Source organism: Glycine soja, chromosome 3 (assembly GCF_004193775.1).
Source record: "Glycine soja cultivar W05 chromosome 3, ASM419377v2, whole genome shotgun sequence".
NCBI classification, from domain to species: domain Eukaryota; kingdom Viridiplantae; phylum Streptophyta; class Magnoliopsida; order Fabales; family Fabaceae; genus Glycine; species Glycine soja.
Genome location: NC_041004.1, coordinates 42,615,598 through 42,627,657, shown reverse-complemented (window position 1 = coordinate 42,627,657; position 12,060 = coordinate 42,615,598). Strand labels below are relative to the sequence as shown.

The window sequence follows — 12,060 nt, the reverse complement described above, 5'->3', positions numbered from 1 at the left end:
TGATAATTAGTTATCATATATTGTCATCAAGACAAAAAATATTATAAGAGTATATTATATGTTATTTAATAATTAACTATTAACAATTTAATACAATATAAGAACGAAAAAAAAACTTAATTGGATCAGATCAGACCAACTTGATTTGGGTCACCATGTTTGATCAAACTCAGCCATGTCAATCTATGCCAAACCGGATCAAATATTTTTCCGATCCTTTACTTTAATTGGACTATCCAGGATATTAGATTTCGGTCGAACTGCAATCCAATTTTTATAACTATGTTTTTTATTTACAGTACCCGCAAATTTCATATTATCTTCCGGGAATTAATTGCACCCACCAAGCATTTCTGGTTTATATGGGGACCGTCTCATCTAAGGTTTCGTGACATGACTGAGCATTTACAAGTGTACATTTCATTTTCCGATAGAATAATAAAAGCCTAATTGACATTTGGCTAGGTTAACGTAAAAAAAATAAATGCTTTAGCGTTTTCTCTCTATTAACGTGTGCAATAGTTCTAACGAAGAACTAAAACACACGGACCCTAGATATATCGATCCCTGACGACACCAGGAGAATTATTTATATTAGAAAATGAAAAAGAAAAAAAAAAACTCAACAACTTTTATTGTTATTGGTGTGCCCCCAACATTTATATACTTAAACTAAACAAATGAGTTCAACCTTTTGTAGGGCTGAAAAGGGTGTCTGAATCTACCTGGAAACTGAGGTGGTTTTGTCTCCAACTCATAGAAAAGACATAATCTAAGTAAAGAAATAATTATATATGGAATACAACTATATAATATAAAATATTAAGATGAGTAGATAACTATAGGACCAGATAATAAGTAAAGAGAGAGTATATGTGATTATGTGTACGAGAGATGTAGGAGGTGGGGATTCAAACACGACTGCGCTGAGTTTTGTGTGTGTTCTCTAATTGGACAAATCAAATCTCATTACTCTCTGCTTATTTATTAGAAAGAAAAGAGAAGGCATATATCTGTGGAAAATTTTTACTCCTCCCATGCCTTTGTTTGTTTGTCTTGATTGTTGTTTTCTTCTCTTCCCTGCCTATGACGCATTCAATTTGTATATGTAGCTTCCTTAATTTGAAAACCAGGAATAAGGAATGGCTAAACACGAATAATGAAGTCATGCACGTGACACAAATACTATTCTTTCATTATCCTAAAGACAACACATTTTCACAAGACTTGAAATGAATCAGACCTATATACACTTACATTCATATAGAGCACTTTACGTTAATTAGTTTTTTCCTTGATCTATACCAGAATTTTCACGCAAAAAACAATTAAAAATTGGCATTTTGTTGTCCATTACTAAATGGCAATTTTTTAAAAATTAGTAAACATAAGAAAGAAAAGGGGCCGGGGAATGTAAGATATATAATCATCCTTGTAACTTAAATGTAAAGCACAAAGGAGGCAAGAATTATAAGTTTGATTATTAGATCAAATCAAGAAATAATAACAATAATAAAAGGCACCGTTTTGTGATGAAATTAAAGGAGAAATTGGGTGTGGAAATAAAGAGGGATGATAGGTAGGCCGGCCGATGGCATTGGATAGGATTGGGAAAGAATGAATGAAGCAAAAATTATGATGAGTGCTTAGTGTGAGGCTCTGAGGACTGGTGAGAAAGGGCCCCATCATCACTTGATTTGTTAGCCAATTTACTAACATGGGATGTCCCTAATTACACCAAATTATGTTTACCTGTACCATCTCAAGGCTCATAAACATACATGTTCGGTCCAATTCAGTAATTTTTTCAATTTTAAAATCTCACCATGTCTCACTTACAAGTGTACATGCACCTTTTGCCAAACTCATCAAACTTTCATCATCAAAATATTCTACCAAGCTCACACGGAAACAAAAAAATAAAATAAAATGAAACACATCATTAAAATATATATATATAATCTTTTTAACAATTTAATTAAAAATAGGGTAATTTGAAAAGAAACTGAAAAAGAGCATCGAAATTGGAAACCACCTTGTTCTTCTTCATATAGTAACGCAAACGCATTTGGCAAATAACCTTAAAGTACTCTCGTACTGACTCTCTCTCTCTCTCTCTCTCACTCATTGTCATATCTTTGCTAGGTCCATCAAAGAAGCAGTGAGCTTCCAAATAAAATGAACCCATAATCATAATCATCATCATCACCACGCCTCTTCCTTCTTTCTCTTTCATTTTCTCCCCACCTTTCACAATGTCATCGATAAACCACTATTCACCGGAAACAACACTATACTGGACCAACGACCAACAGCAACAAGCCGCCATGTGGCTGAGTAATTCCCACACCCCGCGTTTCAATCTGAACGACGAGGAGGAGGAGGAGGAAGACGACGTTATCGTTTCGGACAAGGCTACTAATAACTTGACGCAAGAGGAGGAGAAGGTAGCCATGTTCGAGAAGCCGTTGACGCCGAGCGACGTCGGGAAGCTGAACCGGCTCGTGATTCCGAAACAGCACGCGGAGAAGCACTTCCCTCTCGACTCGTCGGCGGCGAAGGGGCTGTTGCTGAGTTTCGAGGACGAGTCCGGGAAGTGTTGGCGCTTCCGTTACTCTTATTGGAACAGTAGCCAGAGTTACGTTTTGACCAAAGGATGGAGCCGTTACGTCAAAGACAAACGCCTCCACGCTGGCGACGTCGTTTTGTTCCACAGACACCGCTCCCTCCCTCAACGCTTCTTCATCTCCTGCAGCCGCCGCCAACCCAACCCGGTCCCCGCTCACGTTAGCACCACCAGATCCTCCGCTTCCTTCTACTCTGCGCACCCACCTTATCCTGCGCACCACTTCCCCTTCCCATACCAACCTCACTCTCTTCATGCACCAGGTACCTCATCCATCATCACTAATTTAATAATAATATTCTCTGTTATGTAGTAGTAACATTATTTCTTGTTAATTTCAGGACAAAACTTAATTAAAACGCGGTTTCTTAAGTATATTTTTAGTACTATAATTGGAGTTTTATTTCATTAATCTGATATTTAATGCAGACATTTATTATGCTAATTGATTGACATATGAAACTCTATTTCTTTCTACCCGGACAACAATGCGTCCAAAATACATATTCATTGGAACAAATGTGTGAGTTAGGAAGGACTAAAGAGTGTTTTTGTACGGTCAGATTTAGGGAAGTCGCGTGAGAGACACGCGCCCTTTTCTTTGAATTAAACGTGGGAAAAATATATAGGATTCACATACTACTACTAAAAAGCTTGTTAAGTATTGCAGCGGGTTTATAAATAAAATAAAATGGTTTTGTTATTGTGTAATTTGAATGTGGTATAGTATAGGGTATGATTTTTGATTGGAACATGAAATGTGGAGTGATTAAAGGCGTGCGCATTTGCACGTGTTGGTAATGTTTGTTACTTACAGGTGGAGGGTCCCAAGGACAGAACGAAACGACACCGGGAGGGAACAGTAGTTCAAGTGGCAGTGGCAGGGTGCTGAGGCTCTTTGGTGTGAACATGGAATGCCAACCTGATAATCATAATGATTCCCAGAACTCCACACCAGAATGCTCCTACACCCACTTATACCACCATCAAACCTCTTCTTATTCTTCTTCTTCAAACCCTCACCATCACATGGTACCTCAACAACCATAATAGAATTAGAATCTATTAGATATATATGCCCCTCCCTCTTTATTAGATTCTCCCCTTTCTTTTTCCTTTTCCAGCTTCAGGGTTAAGTATGCCCTTGAATTAATTTTAGTCAATGACCGTGTCGTTAACATGAACCCATGAAAGTAACCCTTCTTTATTATAAGTATATTTAGGTTTACGTTGAAGATTATAGAGGATCTTTCTTGTCTTGAATTAGGGTGATGCATACAAATGGGAATGCCTTGTTTATTCGTTTTATCGGATCTTCTTGTTCCCTGTCACTCGAGCATATTAATTATCGACTAAGCTGTGAATGTCAGATCATGGGACCTTTTTTTTATCAACTTCGGTTCTTATTATATAATATATTTAAAAGGCGCAAGGGGAAAAGCCATACATGTAGACGAAATCTAAATAGTACATAAAAATTGAGCAAACTTCGTGAAGGTTATAATCCGTTTTGATCATGTAATGAGGTTTTATCCATCACGTTTGTTTTCGGTTCAATTAATTGATTCTGCATCTTTGATTAAAATATGGATGGAAAACTGGTGGTTTCCTTTTACCCCAACAGAGTTAAGATGCATTCTTTTTTTTAATTGGAAACACCGTTCTCTCTCTACTCAATGAGTGATCAAAGTTGATAGCAGAAGAATGCAAATAGATTAACAATGCACCATGGAACAGGATTTATTGGGTAAACCTCATATCTCTTTTGGCCCACTTTGCATGTTGTGAGTGTGGCCTACCAACCAATAGACACAACATTGGAAGTTTGAAGGATGACAAGATCAAATTATAATTAATTTCTTTCTCCGAACGAACTTGTTTGTGGGCCTTAAATGCCTTATAATTAATTAAGTTTCATTATTAAGCATAACGGTGCCGTGGATCACCTTTCCAACATAAATATGTATGGTTGAGAAGTCGATCCAAAACTTTCCTAAAGCGAACTCGATAAATCTTTTAAGACATGGAAGTCAACTAACAATGTTAGCCTTTCCATTGTGATAAAACTAATCTTATTAGTGACTCTTCAAGTCACACTCAAGTAGCTTATCCCACCTCAGAATCCTGAATTTATGGGATTACTTGCTTCGCATATATTCTGGTATCCGGGAAAAGGTTCAATTGATTCTTTAAACAATTTTCCACATACAAAAAGTTTCCACCTAAACATTTATACCGCTTTTTCTTTTTTTAATGACACCAAATTAACCGTAAAAAATGCATTAAGTTGCTAACTTGCTATCGTGCGGGTCCACATGAAAAATGTTTCGAAAATATTATGTACCCTTTTTTCACATAAACTGATCAACAATTTGTATTCTTACATTCCTCTCTTTTTTCTTCATTAAAAATCAATGGCACATCTTACTCTTTACGGGGTATGAATGTGTCATAACCATTTAAATGTTTTCAACTGCAGTGAAAAACAAAGTAGGAATTAAACATAATGTGTCGATGCGAGCGTGATTGCAACAGGATGTCAAGCAGAAGAGAAATCACCAAGGACAAGGATAGGTGAATGCGACATCTCATAATTGATCCAATTAACCCACTTGTCAGGTTCCCCCCCTCAAACCCTGCCTAAAAGGGAAAGGGAAATGAAAGAAAGAGAAATGATAGAAAAACTAGAAGGGAGAAAAAAAGAAACGAAATCCCTGATTTTCTTACCAAACTACTTTCACACCAAAAGAGTGACAATGAGTAAACCCGAAGGTGGAGAGAGTGTAGTGATGAGAAAAGAAAAGAGACTGCAGCCAGAGGGCAGATTCAGAGGGTAAGGTATGGAGAGGTTTTGATGGGCCCCACTGAGATAGCTGGGATGACGTCATCCCAGTGCCAAATGGAGAAATTTAGGTCATTGGAAATCAGAAATGAGGAATCAATTTGCCACTGTTGGGATTCTGCCTTAAGATTTTTCACTAGGGATCATCATAATATACGTGGGAAGTAAGGTATGGTGCCACTGAAGGTGTGCTGCTATTTGGCTTTGGTGGGTTATGATGGGTGGGGTGGGTGGGTGGACTTGACTTGACTTGACTTGATAGATAACATAACACAACCAAAGACATATACATACATACTACTAAGCCCACTCCTCTAGTTAAGCAAGCAACACAGCTTCCACCTCTTCCTCTTGGTAGTGGCAGCAATCACATCTCAATATGTTATATGGATCCTGCTATTTTAAAGTAAGCATGTACGTAAAATAAGTAATCTAAAACAAACAACAACAGAAGTCTCAGTGCATTATTGTATGCTTAGGTTAATAAAGTTAACAAACTTAATTTTCAAGTAGTTTTCATTTTGCAAAATCTTGCTTTTATGAAAACTTGGTTTTAGACAAAATACAAGTGTACCAACGTACCTTTGAAAGTAATCAAACATAACATAAAACTTAGTTTGAAACACCCCAAACAGGAATCCAAACATGCTCTATCTTACTAGGCAAGTAATTTCAAATGCTAAAAAGAAAATTAATAGTCAATAATACATACTATGCATAACAAATTAAGAATGTATCATCAACAATTTAAATTACTTATTTTAGAGAAGCCAAATTCATATTATATGCACAGATATAGATTTGCTGCTACAGCCTACAGCTGTTTGAGTGATCATGCCAAGTGGGATATTTTGGGTTTTGCTTCCCAAGACAATATTTCAAATTTTGTTTTCATGCAAATTTTCAGGTAATAATCTCTGATGATGCATTTATTTGTGTAATGACAAACTCATGTGGATGAAAAACCAAGTAAAAATGGGGAAGCTGAAGACCCCCTCTTCCCCCAAGCTCGGTTGTGGCCAGACCTGTTTTATATGGTCTGTTGTGTGCAGTTGTAAGTTTTTGCAGGCTATAAACTACACGCAATGAAATAAAAAGGGAAGAGAGAAAACGTTCACAGCATAACTGACTAGGGTAAAATGTTTAAACAAAGAAGGGAAAATGTAGAATAAAGGCCATAAACTGAAAAAGGAGGCAAGGATATCCTTAAAGAGCAGGCAAGTAAAACAGTATATCACTCAAGGTAACGCAGTACGCCTCACAATGAATGCTGTTTAAATCTGCTATAAATTCTAAACTGTGTAATTCACAACTTCTAAGTTCTCTCATAACACCTAGTTTTAGTTATTAATGTTATTGAGGCAACCTCAGTTTTTCTTTGTTGGCTTATTAACTTATTAACGGGGAGGGCACAATGAGTGAAATAGTTTTGGTCCACTTTTGATTGATTTCCACCACTGAACCTCTCTCTTTAATAAGTCTATAACTCAGCACGTACACACTATACATGTTATTTTCTAGCGTTTTTTTTATTCCATTGAGGTGACATGAATCCAAGGTTAAAAAAAATTCCAAACTTCGGGTACAACAGAGGAATTATCAGGTGAAGAAAGACAGTTTCACTGACTCAAGTTTTAGCTGCCGTACAATTAACTGCTTGTATAGACGACAAGCAGGGGTTGAGGATGTGACCCGTCAGTGAAGTGCTTTTGATCAATGAATTGCCAAAAGTCGAGTACAAGTCATTGCCCTTGTCTCTTACAGAGGAATTGAAGAAACAGAATAATCCAACTTTTTTTGAGGACCTAGTAGGGGAGGAGAGAAGAGCTTGAACTGATCACTGTGTTTAAACAGTGGCTTCAAGAAAGCTTTTAGCTTTCAATCAACATGATCGATACCAGTTTCATACAAGTTAATGCAAAATAATTGTGCAAAAGAACGACAGGAGTGCAAAATACCTTTATGAGTAATCAAATAGTGTGCCATGTGATTATTAGGGGCCCATAAAGATTTACACAAGAGGCCCATTGAGCTCCTGCTTGAGAAGGAGTCCAATCTCTCTCTCAGTGGCTCACACTGGCTCTCTGCAAGTGGGAGGGTCCTCAGATTGTGGTGTTTATCATTGGCCTACACATGATGGCCAATCAAAGGCTTTGACCTGCAGAAGTGATACACTTATACATTAATAGTAATAATACAGTGCAGATGACAATAAAGGGGAAAATAGGAGAGAAATACTTTGAGGGTGTGTATCTTTGATGCCACTTCACTTGGCATTACTTTCAAAAGGTCATGGATAAATCTCACCCTGCGCCTCCTTTAGGAGATGCTGTAGAATAAAGAACACCAATGGGAATTGATTTCTTATTGAAGAATAAAGCACGTACTGACATCAGCATCAACACCAACAAAATCTACCTTTGCATCTCAGCAACCTGAGCCTCACGTTTCAGCATATGAACTACCAAACACAAAATTAAACAGATAAATCACAGAGCAATGCTCTTTCCTGCATTCACTCAAATGGAAAGCTCATCGGCTTCATTCGGTCAAATTGATTCTCACTGCAGAATAGTAAAATGTATGTCAATCGTGTAGATAATGCCCCTCAATGTTATAGTACTACTGATCCAAAACTTGTGATTTAAAAGATTCCCTGCAAATTTGGCCATGAGGCAAGACTGGAAATATAAACCCTGCCTATAATGTTACAATAAAGATAAGCATATGCCTCTTACCTGAAATAGTAAGAACTATTCCTCCATAATTCAGATCAATACTATAGATGCAATCTTCATATGGAAATGGACCAATATAGCAGGCTTATCACTCAAAAGACGGAATCAATAATATTTTGTGGGACCTTAATTTTATATCTTATCTCTCACATTATGCAAGTCATTTCAGTCATCTCAATCTCCACAATGAAGCCACAACTATTCAACCTGGCATCTCATGACCCAATTTGTCTGCCACATACATGTTTCAATAAAAAATATATATGTAACACCCCGGGGTAGAAGTGCTACCTCCACAGCCTCAGCTGATAATTCAGCCCACCTGCATGGCAAGAAAATCTTCTAGAATGCCAAAGTAATTCTACCTAGAATAAATGATAACATTATCTCCACTAAATAGAATTAGCCAAGGATATCATACAACCCAAGTACCCAACCCAGAATCAATCATATAGGAAGCTCACCTTATATCATCTTTTAGCAGGTGAATTCACATATCTAAGTGAACGAAACAAAGATGCAACAGTGACCTTTAAATGAATGAAATACATAGTGATTATTTTACTAAGCATCCATGAGAAGAAATGGGGAGGATCAAATAAAAAAAACCCACCACCTCCACCACTCTACCAAAGTCTTTCACAAAATATATGACCAAGCTTGGCAACCACAGGTTATAAGAAGATTGAAATCATTACTTGATGTGATTACTTGCAAATTGTTAAAATTCACGTATGTGGAACAAATAAGATAGATATCAGGCTAGCTGTCATAAGCCAATGTCTGGAAATTCATATATACAAATTTTCAGAGTCTTTTATTGTCAGAACTATTCAAACTGTGTATTTTAGGGGGCAAATATAAATAATAATAGACAATACATCATTAGCTAAGCAGTTAAAGAAACATGGCATCAACATATGCTATTGCTATCATTTGCAGAACAAACAAACCTTTAACATCACAAATAAGCACACAAAATTGAAAACTTGGAAACAAAATTGCAAAAACAAAATTCAGGACTACCACTGGATATTTAGTATCCAAAATACACCCATTTTGGAATATTCGATTATATCTGTTCAGTGCAATGTACATTAAGACCTTTTAATCAAGAGGACTGTCTCTAATTTCTCAAATCTTCATGCCTGAGTCTAAATGACTAAAGGTCTGCAAGAGAAAAAATAAAACCCTGCCTCCTACAAGCAAGTTCAAGTTGATTTTTTGGGTAGATCAGCATCTTCTTGAGTTTTGGAATCTTCCTTCTTCTCCATTACGTGCTGAACACCCTCTTGATACCCTTCTATGAAACTTTTAAGAGCATCTCTGTATGCAGATGCTCTGGTCATGTACACACGCTGCAAAGCCGGTCTGAGAGTCTCCATTCCCCCTCTTGCAGCTACAGCTGTAAATTTTCCAGTAAAAAATACGTATGATCATATGCTTGGTCAAAAGTCAAAATCACCTTCACAAACTCATTATTCAAAGAAGTGTTAGCAAAACATAACCAGAAAAATAATGGTAAGGAAACTAAAAAAAGCAGAAGATTATAAATCACTAAGAATTTGGAGTTGCAAATAAAGCAGGAACAGAGAATTCTACTCAATGCTGAATAAGCAAGCGGCGGCAGCGGTACTCTAGTTAGTGAAAAAAAATCTTTAATAGTTCACGTTAATCATAAGTTGTTGTTTTTTATCTAAAGCACTTTTGACTTAATATTCAGCAACATCCTAATTGCTTTCTCTTGGCGCAAGTCATTAATTCACAATAGTTTGATTAAGCAATTCACACAACTACATGAGCACACCAAAGAGTATCCATATATCATAATCATAACTACTCTTCGATAAATTCACAGCGAGAAGCACCATTGTACTTCAACTGTAACAATCGTAACTTTGACAAAACAACAACCATTAAATCCAAAACAACATAACGATACTACCTTTGGTCCTATTTATAAGAAACAAGTTATAGTGTATTTTACAATTTGTTTCTTATAAAAAAAAATGCACTACAATTTGTTTAGGACCGGAGGTAATATTAAAGTGGAGAACAAGTTGGTACCAAGGTCCTCCAGTGTTGAGGATTCTTTTCCTTTAGTTGTTTTCTTTTCACCATTTGTTTCATCAGTCATGTCATCATCCTTCTTATAATCATCAGGCCGAAGGTCAGGACCAATGTCACGAACCCAGCTTGCGGCATAAAGCCTGGCAGCTCTCTTAAAAACCTGAACATGGAATGTTTCTCAGCACAATCTAGAAAACAAATAGACAAGAGGCATCCCTTCAATTAAGTATCTCCAAACTACAACATCGATAATACAACTATAAAATCATGTTCAACCACAATAAGTTTTTTGGTGATCATCAGAATCAAATTGAAAAAAAAGTAACAAATGGTCACACCTCAAGTGAAGGTAAAAATAAACAGTGAAAAGGGGCATACCCAGATACGTTCGTCCCAGGTCAATATGCGGCGCTTTTTGATGTTAGGAGGGTCTGGCAAAGAAGAGGGAAAAGAGATTTCTTTGAGATCATAGCGTATGTAGTCGTAAATTTTCCTGCAAACAACCCTCACTTTCATTTCAAACCTAGAAAATGCGAATACAGTTCGTAGCAACTATCACTGCACTGAATTGAGTTACAATTCGTTCATGACGAGTTCTACGCTGGAAACGTTCACAGGTTTCGTGGAAAAAAATTACAGCCATTAGTATTCGTTTAAAACTTAATAGATCTAATGGTTGTAATTTATTTCCCATGGTGGAAACCTATCAGAGTTTCCCACCGTAGAATTCGACTTCGTTCATTGGTCATTCGACTTCGTTTAAAACTCAAATGACCAGTAAATCAGTTGAAATTAAGATCATCACAAAGTAAAAAAATTAAAATAAAATAACATATTTAATGCTTTTAAATTACAATTAATTTTCAAATTTTATTAATTTATTACTGAATAACAACAACAAAAATTATAGTTCTATTAATTTTGAATTTATCGAATTTTAAAAAATTAAATGAACATAAAATTTTACCAATTTAAAATTATTAAACTACTTCAAACTAAATTTTTATTTTCTGAACTCACAAAGAAATGGAGCTCCAATTTCCTTTTGCGGTGAATCAAAATTTTAATACTATTAATCACACTACGTGTCTTTTAAAAAATTAACAAATTTATTATAGATAGAAAATTAGTTATTAATGAATATTATAAAGAATATTTACTATTGATATATATACTATTTATTCTTACCGGAGTAATTTGTTAGGTACAATCACAACAATAAAAAATTAAATTTAAGACTTTATTCAAATTATCCAAATCTTCCTCCCAGTTTTTATGGAACCTGAAAATTCCAGTTTCTAACATCACATTTTTGTCAGGATACACTTATTGGGGAATCACGCACACCACCCAATGCTTGGATTGTAAACAATTGGTGCTTTGATGGGTGTCATACACTTTGTGGAATGATAATTTTGCTAAGTAATGATACACAAACTATTTCTCATTTTAACCTAACCAACACATATTTTTCTATCTCTTCCTTTCTGTCAGATCATAAATACATTACACAATGTTCTTTTTTCTTTCTCTTCGTAGGTGTTGGATGACACGTTAACATTTTCCATTTTTGCTAGACCCTACGTTCTTTTCTTCGACTACAAAGAATGATAATTTTGCCAGCTGCACGTAAACTGCATTGCTTCTTGATCATTTATCTTTGTCCACGTCCACTTCCTCATCCGACTCCACATCATCAATGACGATTAATATCCGAGATCAAACAAAAAGCTGTACATACAAGAGCTGCTACATATCTCTTGATAGCAGCCAACATGGCTGCA

The 12,060-nt window shown here is 36.0% G+C and overlaps 2 protein-coding genes across 2 annotated transcripts; one reads left to right on the top strand and one right to left on the bottom strand.

Annotated features, from left to right (window-relative positions):
• The first annotated feature begins 2,029 nt into the window (after window positions 1-2,029).
• On the top strand, window positions 2,030-4,020 carry LOC114407236 (B3 domain-containing protein At2g36080-like). Its single transcript, XM_028370270.1, has 2 exons — window positions 2,030-2,889; window positions 3,444-4,020. The coding sequence occupies exons 1-2, from the start codon at window positions 2,256-2,258 to the stop codon at window positions 3,674-3,676; spliced, it is 867 nt and encodes a 288-aa protein (XP_028226071.1). The 5' UTR covers window positions 2,030-2,255; the 3' UTR covers window positions 3,677-4,020.
• A 3,388-nt stretch (window positions 4,021-7,408) lies between these two features.
• Window positions 7,409-10,989, bottom strand: LOC114407235. The gene is made up of 5 exons (XM_028370269.1): window positions 10,655-10,989; window positions 10,274-10,436; window positions 7,887-9,611; window positions 7,707-7,797; window positions 7,409-7,626 (listed from the first exon to the last, which is right to left on the bottom strand). The coding sequence occupies exons 1-3, from the start codon at window positions 10,790-10,792 to the stop codon at window positions 9,418-9,420; spliced, it is 495 nt and encodes a 164-aa protein (XP_028226070.1). The 5' UTR covers window positions 10,793-10,989; the 3' UTR covers window positions 7,409-7,626; window positions 7,707-7,797; window positions 7,887-9,417.
• Window positions 10,990-12,060: the final 1,071 nt, after the last annotated feature.

What these genes read in the sequence shown, in the direction of transcription:
- LOC114407236 (XM_028370270.1), top strand. Translation starts at nt 2,256, where the DNA reads ATGTCATCGATAAACCACTATTCACCGGAAACAACACTATACTGGACC. An exon ending in TCACTCTCTTCATGCACCAG is followed by an intron (nt 2,890 to 3,443) that starts GTACCTCATCCA and finishes TGTTACTTACAG; the next exon opens with GTGGAGGGTCCCAAGGACAG.
- LOC114407235 (XM_028370269.1), bottom strand. Translation starts at nt 10,792, where the DNA reads ATGAAAGTGAGGGTTGTTTGCAGGAAAATTTACGACTACATACGCTAT. An exon ending in CCTGGGACGAACGTATCTGG is followed by an intron (nt 10,437 to 10,654) that starts GTATGCCCCTTT and finishes TTCCATGTTCAG; the next exon opens with GTTTTTAAGAGAGCTGCCAG. An exon ending in CTCAACACTGGAGGACCTTG is followed by an intron (nt 9,612 to 10,273) that starts GTACCAACTTGT and finishes GAAAATTTACAG; the next exon opens with CTGTAGCTGCAAGAGGGGGA.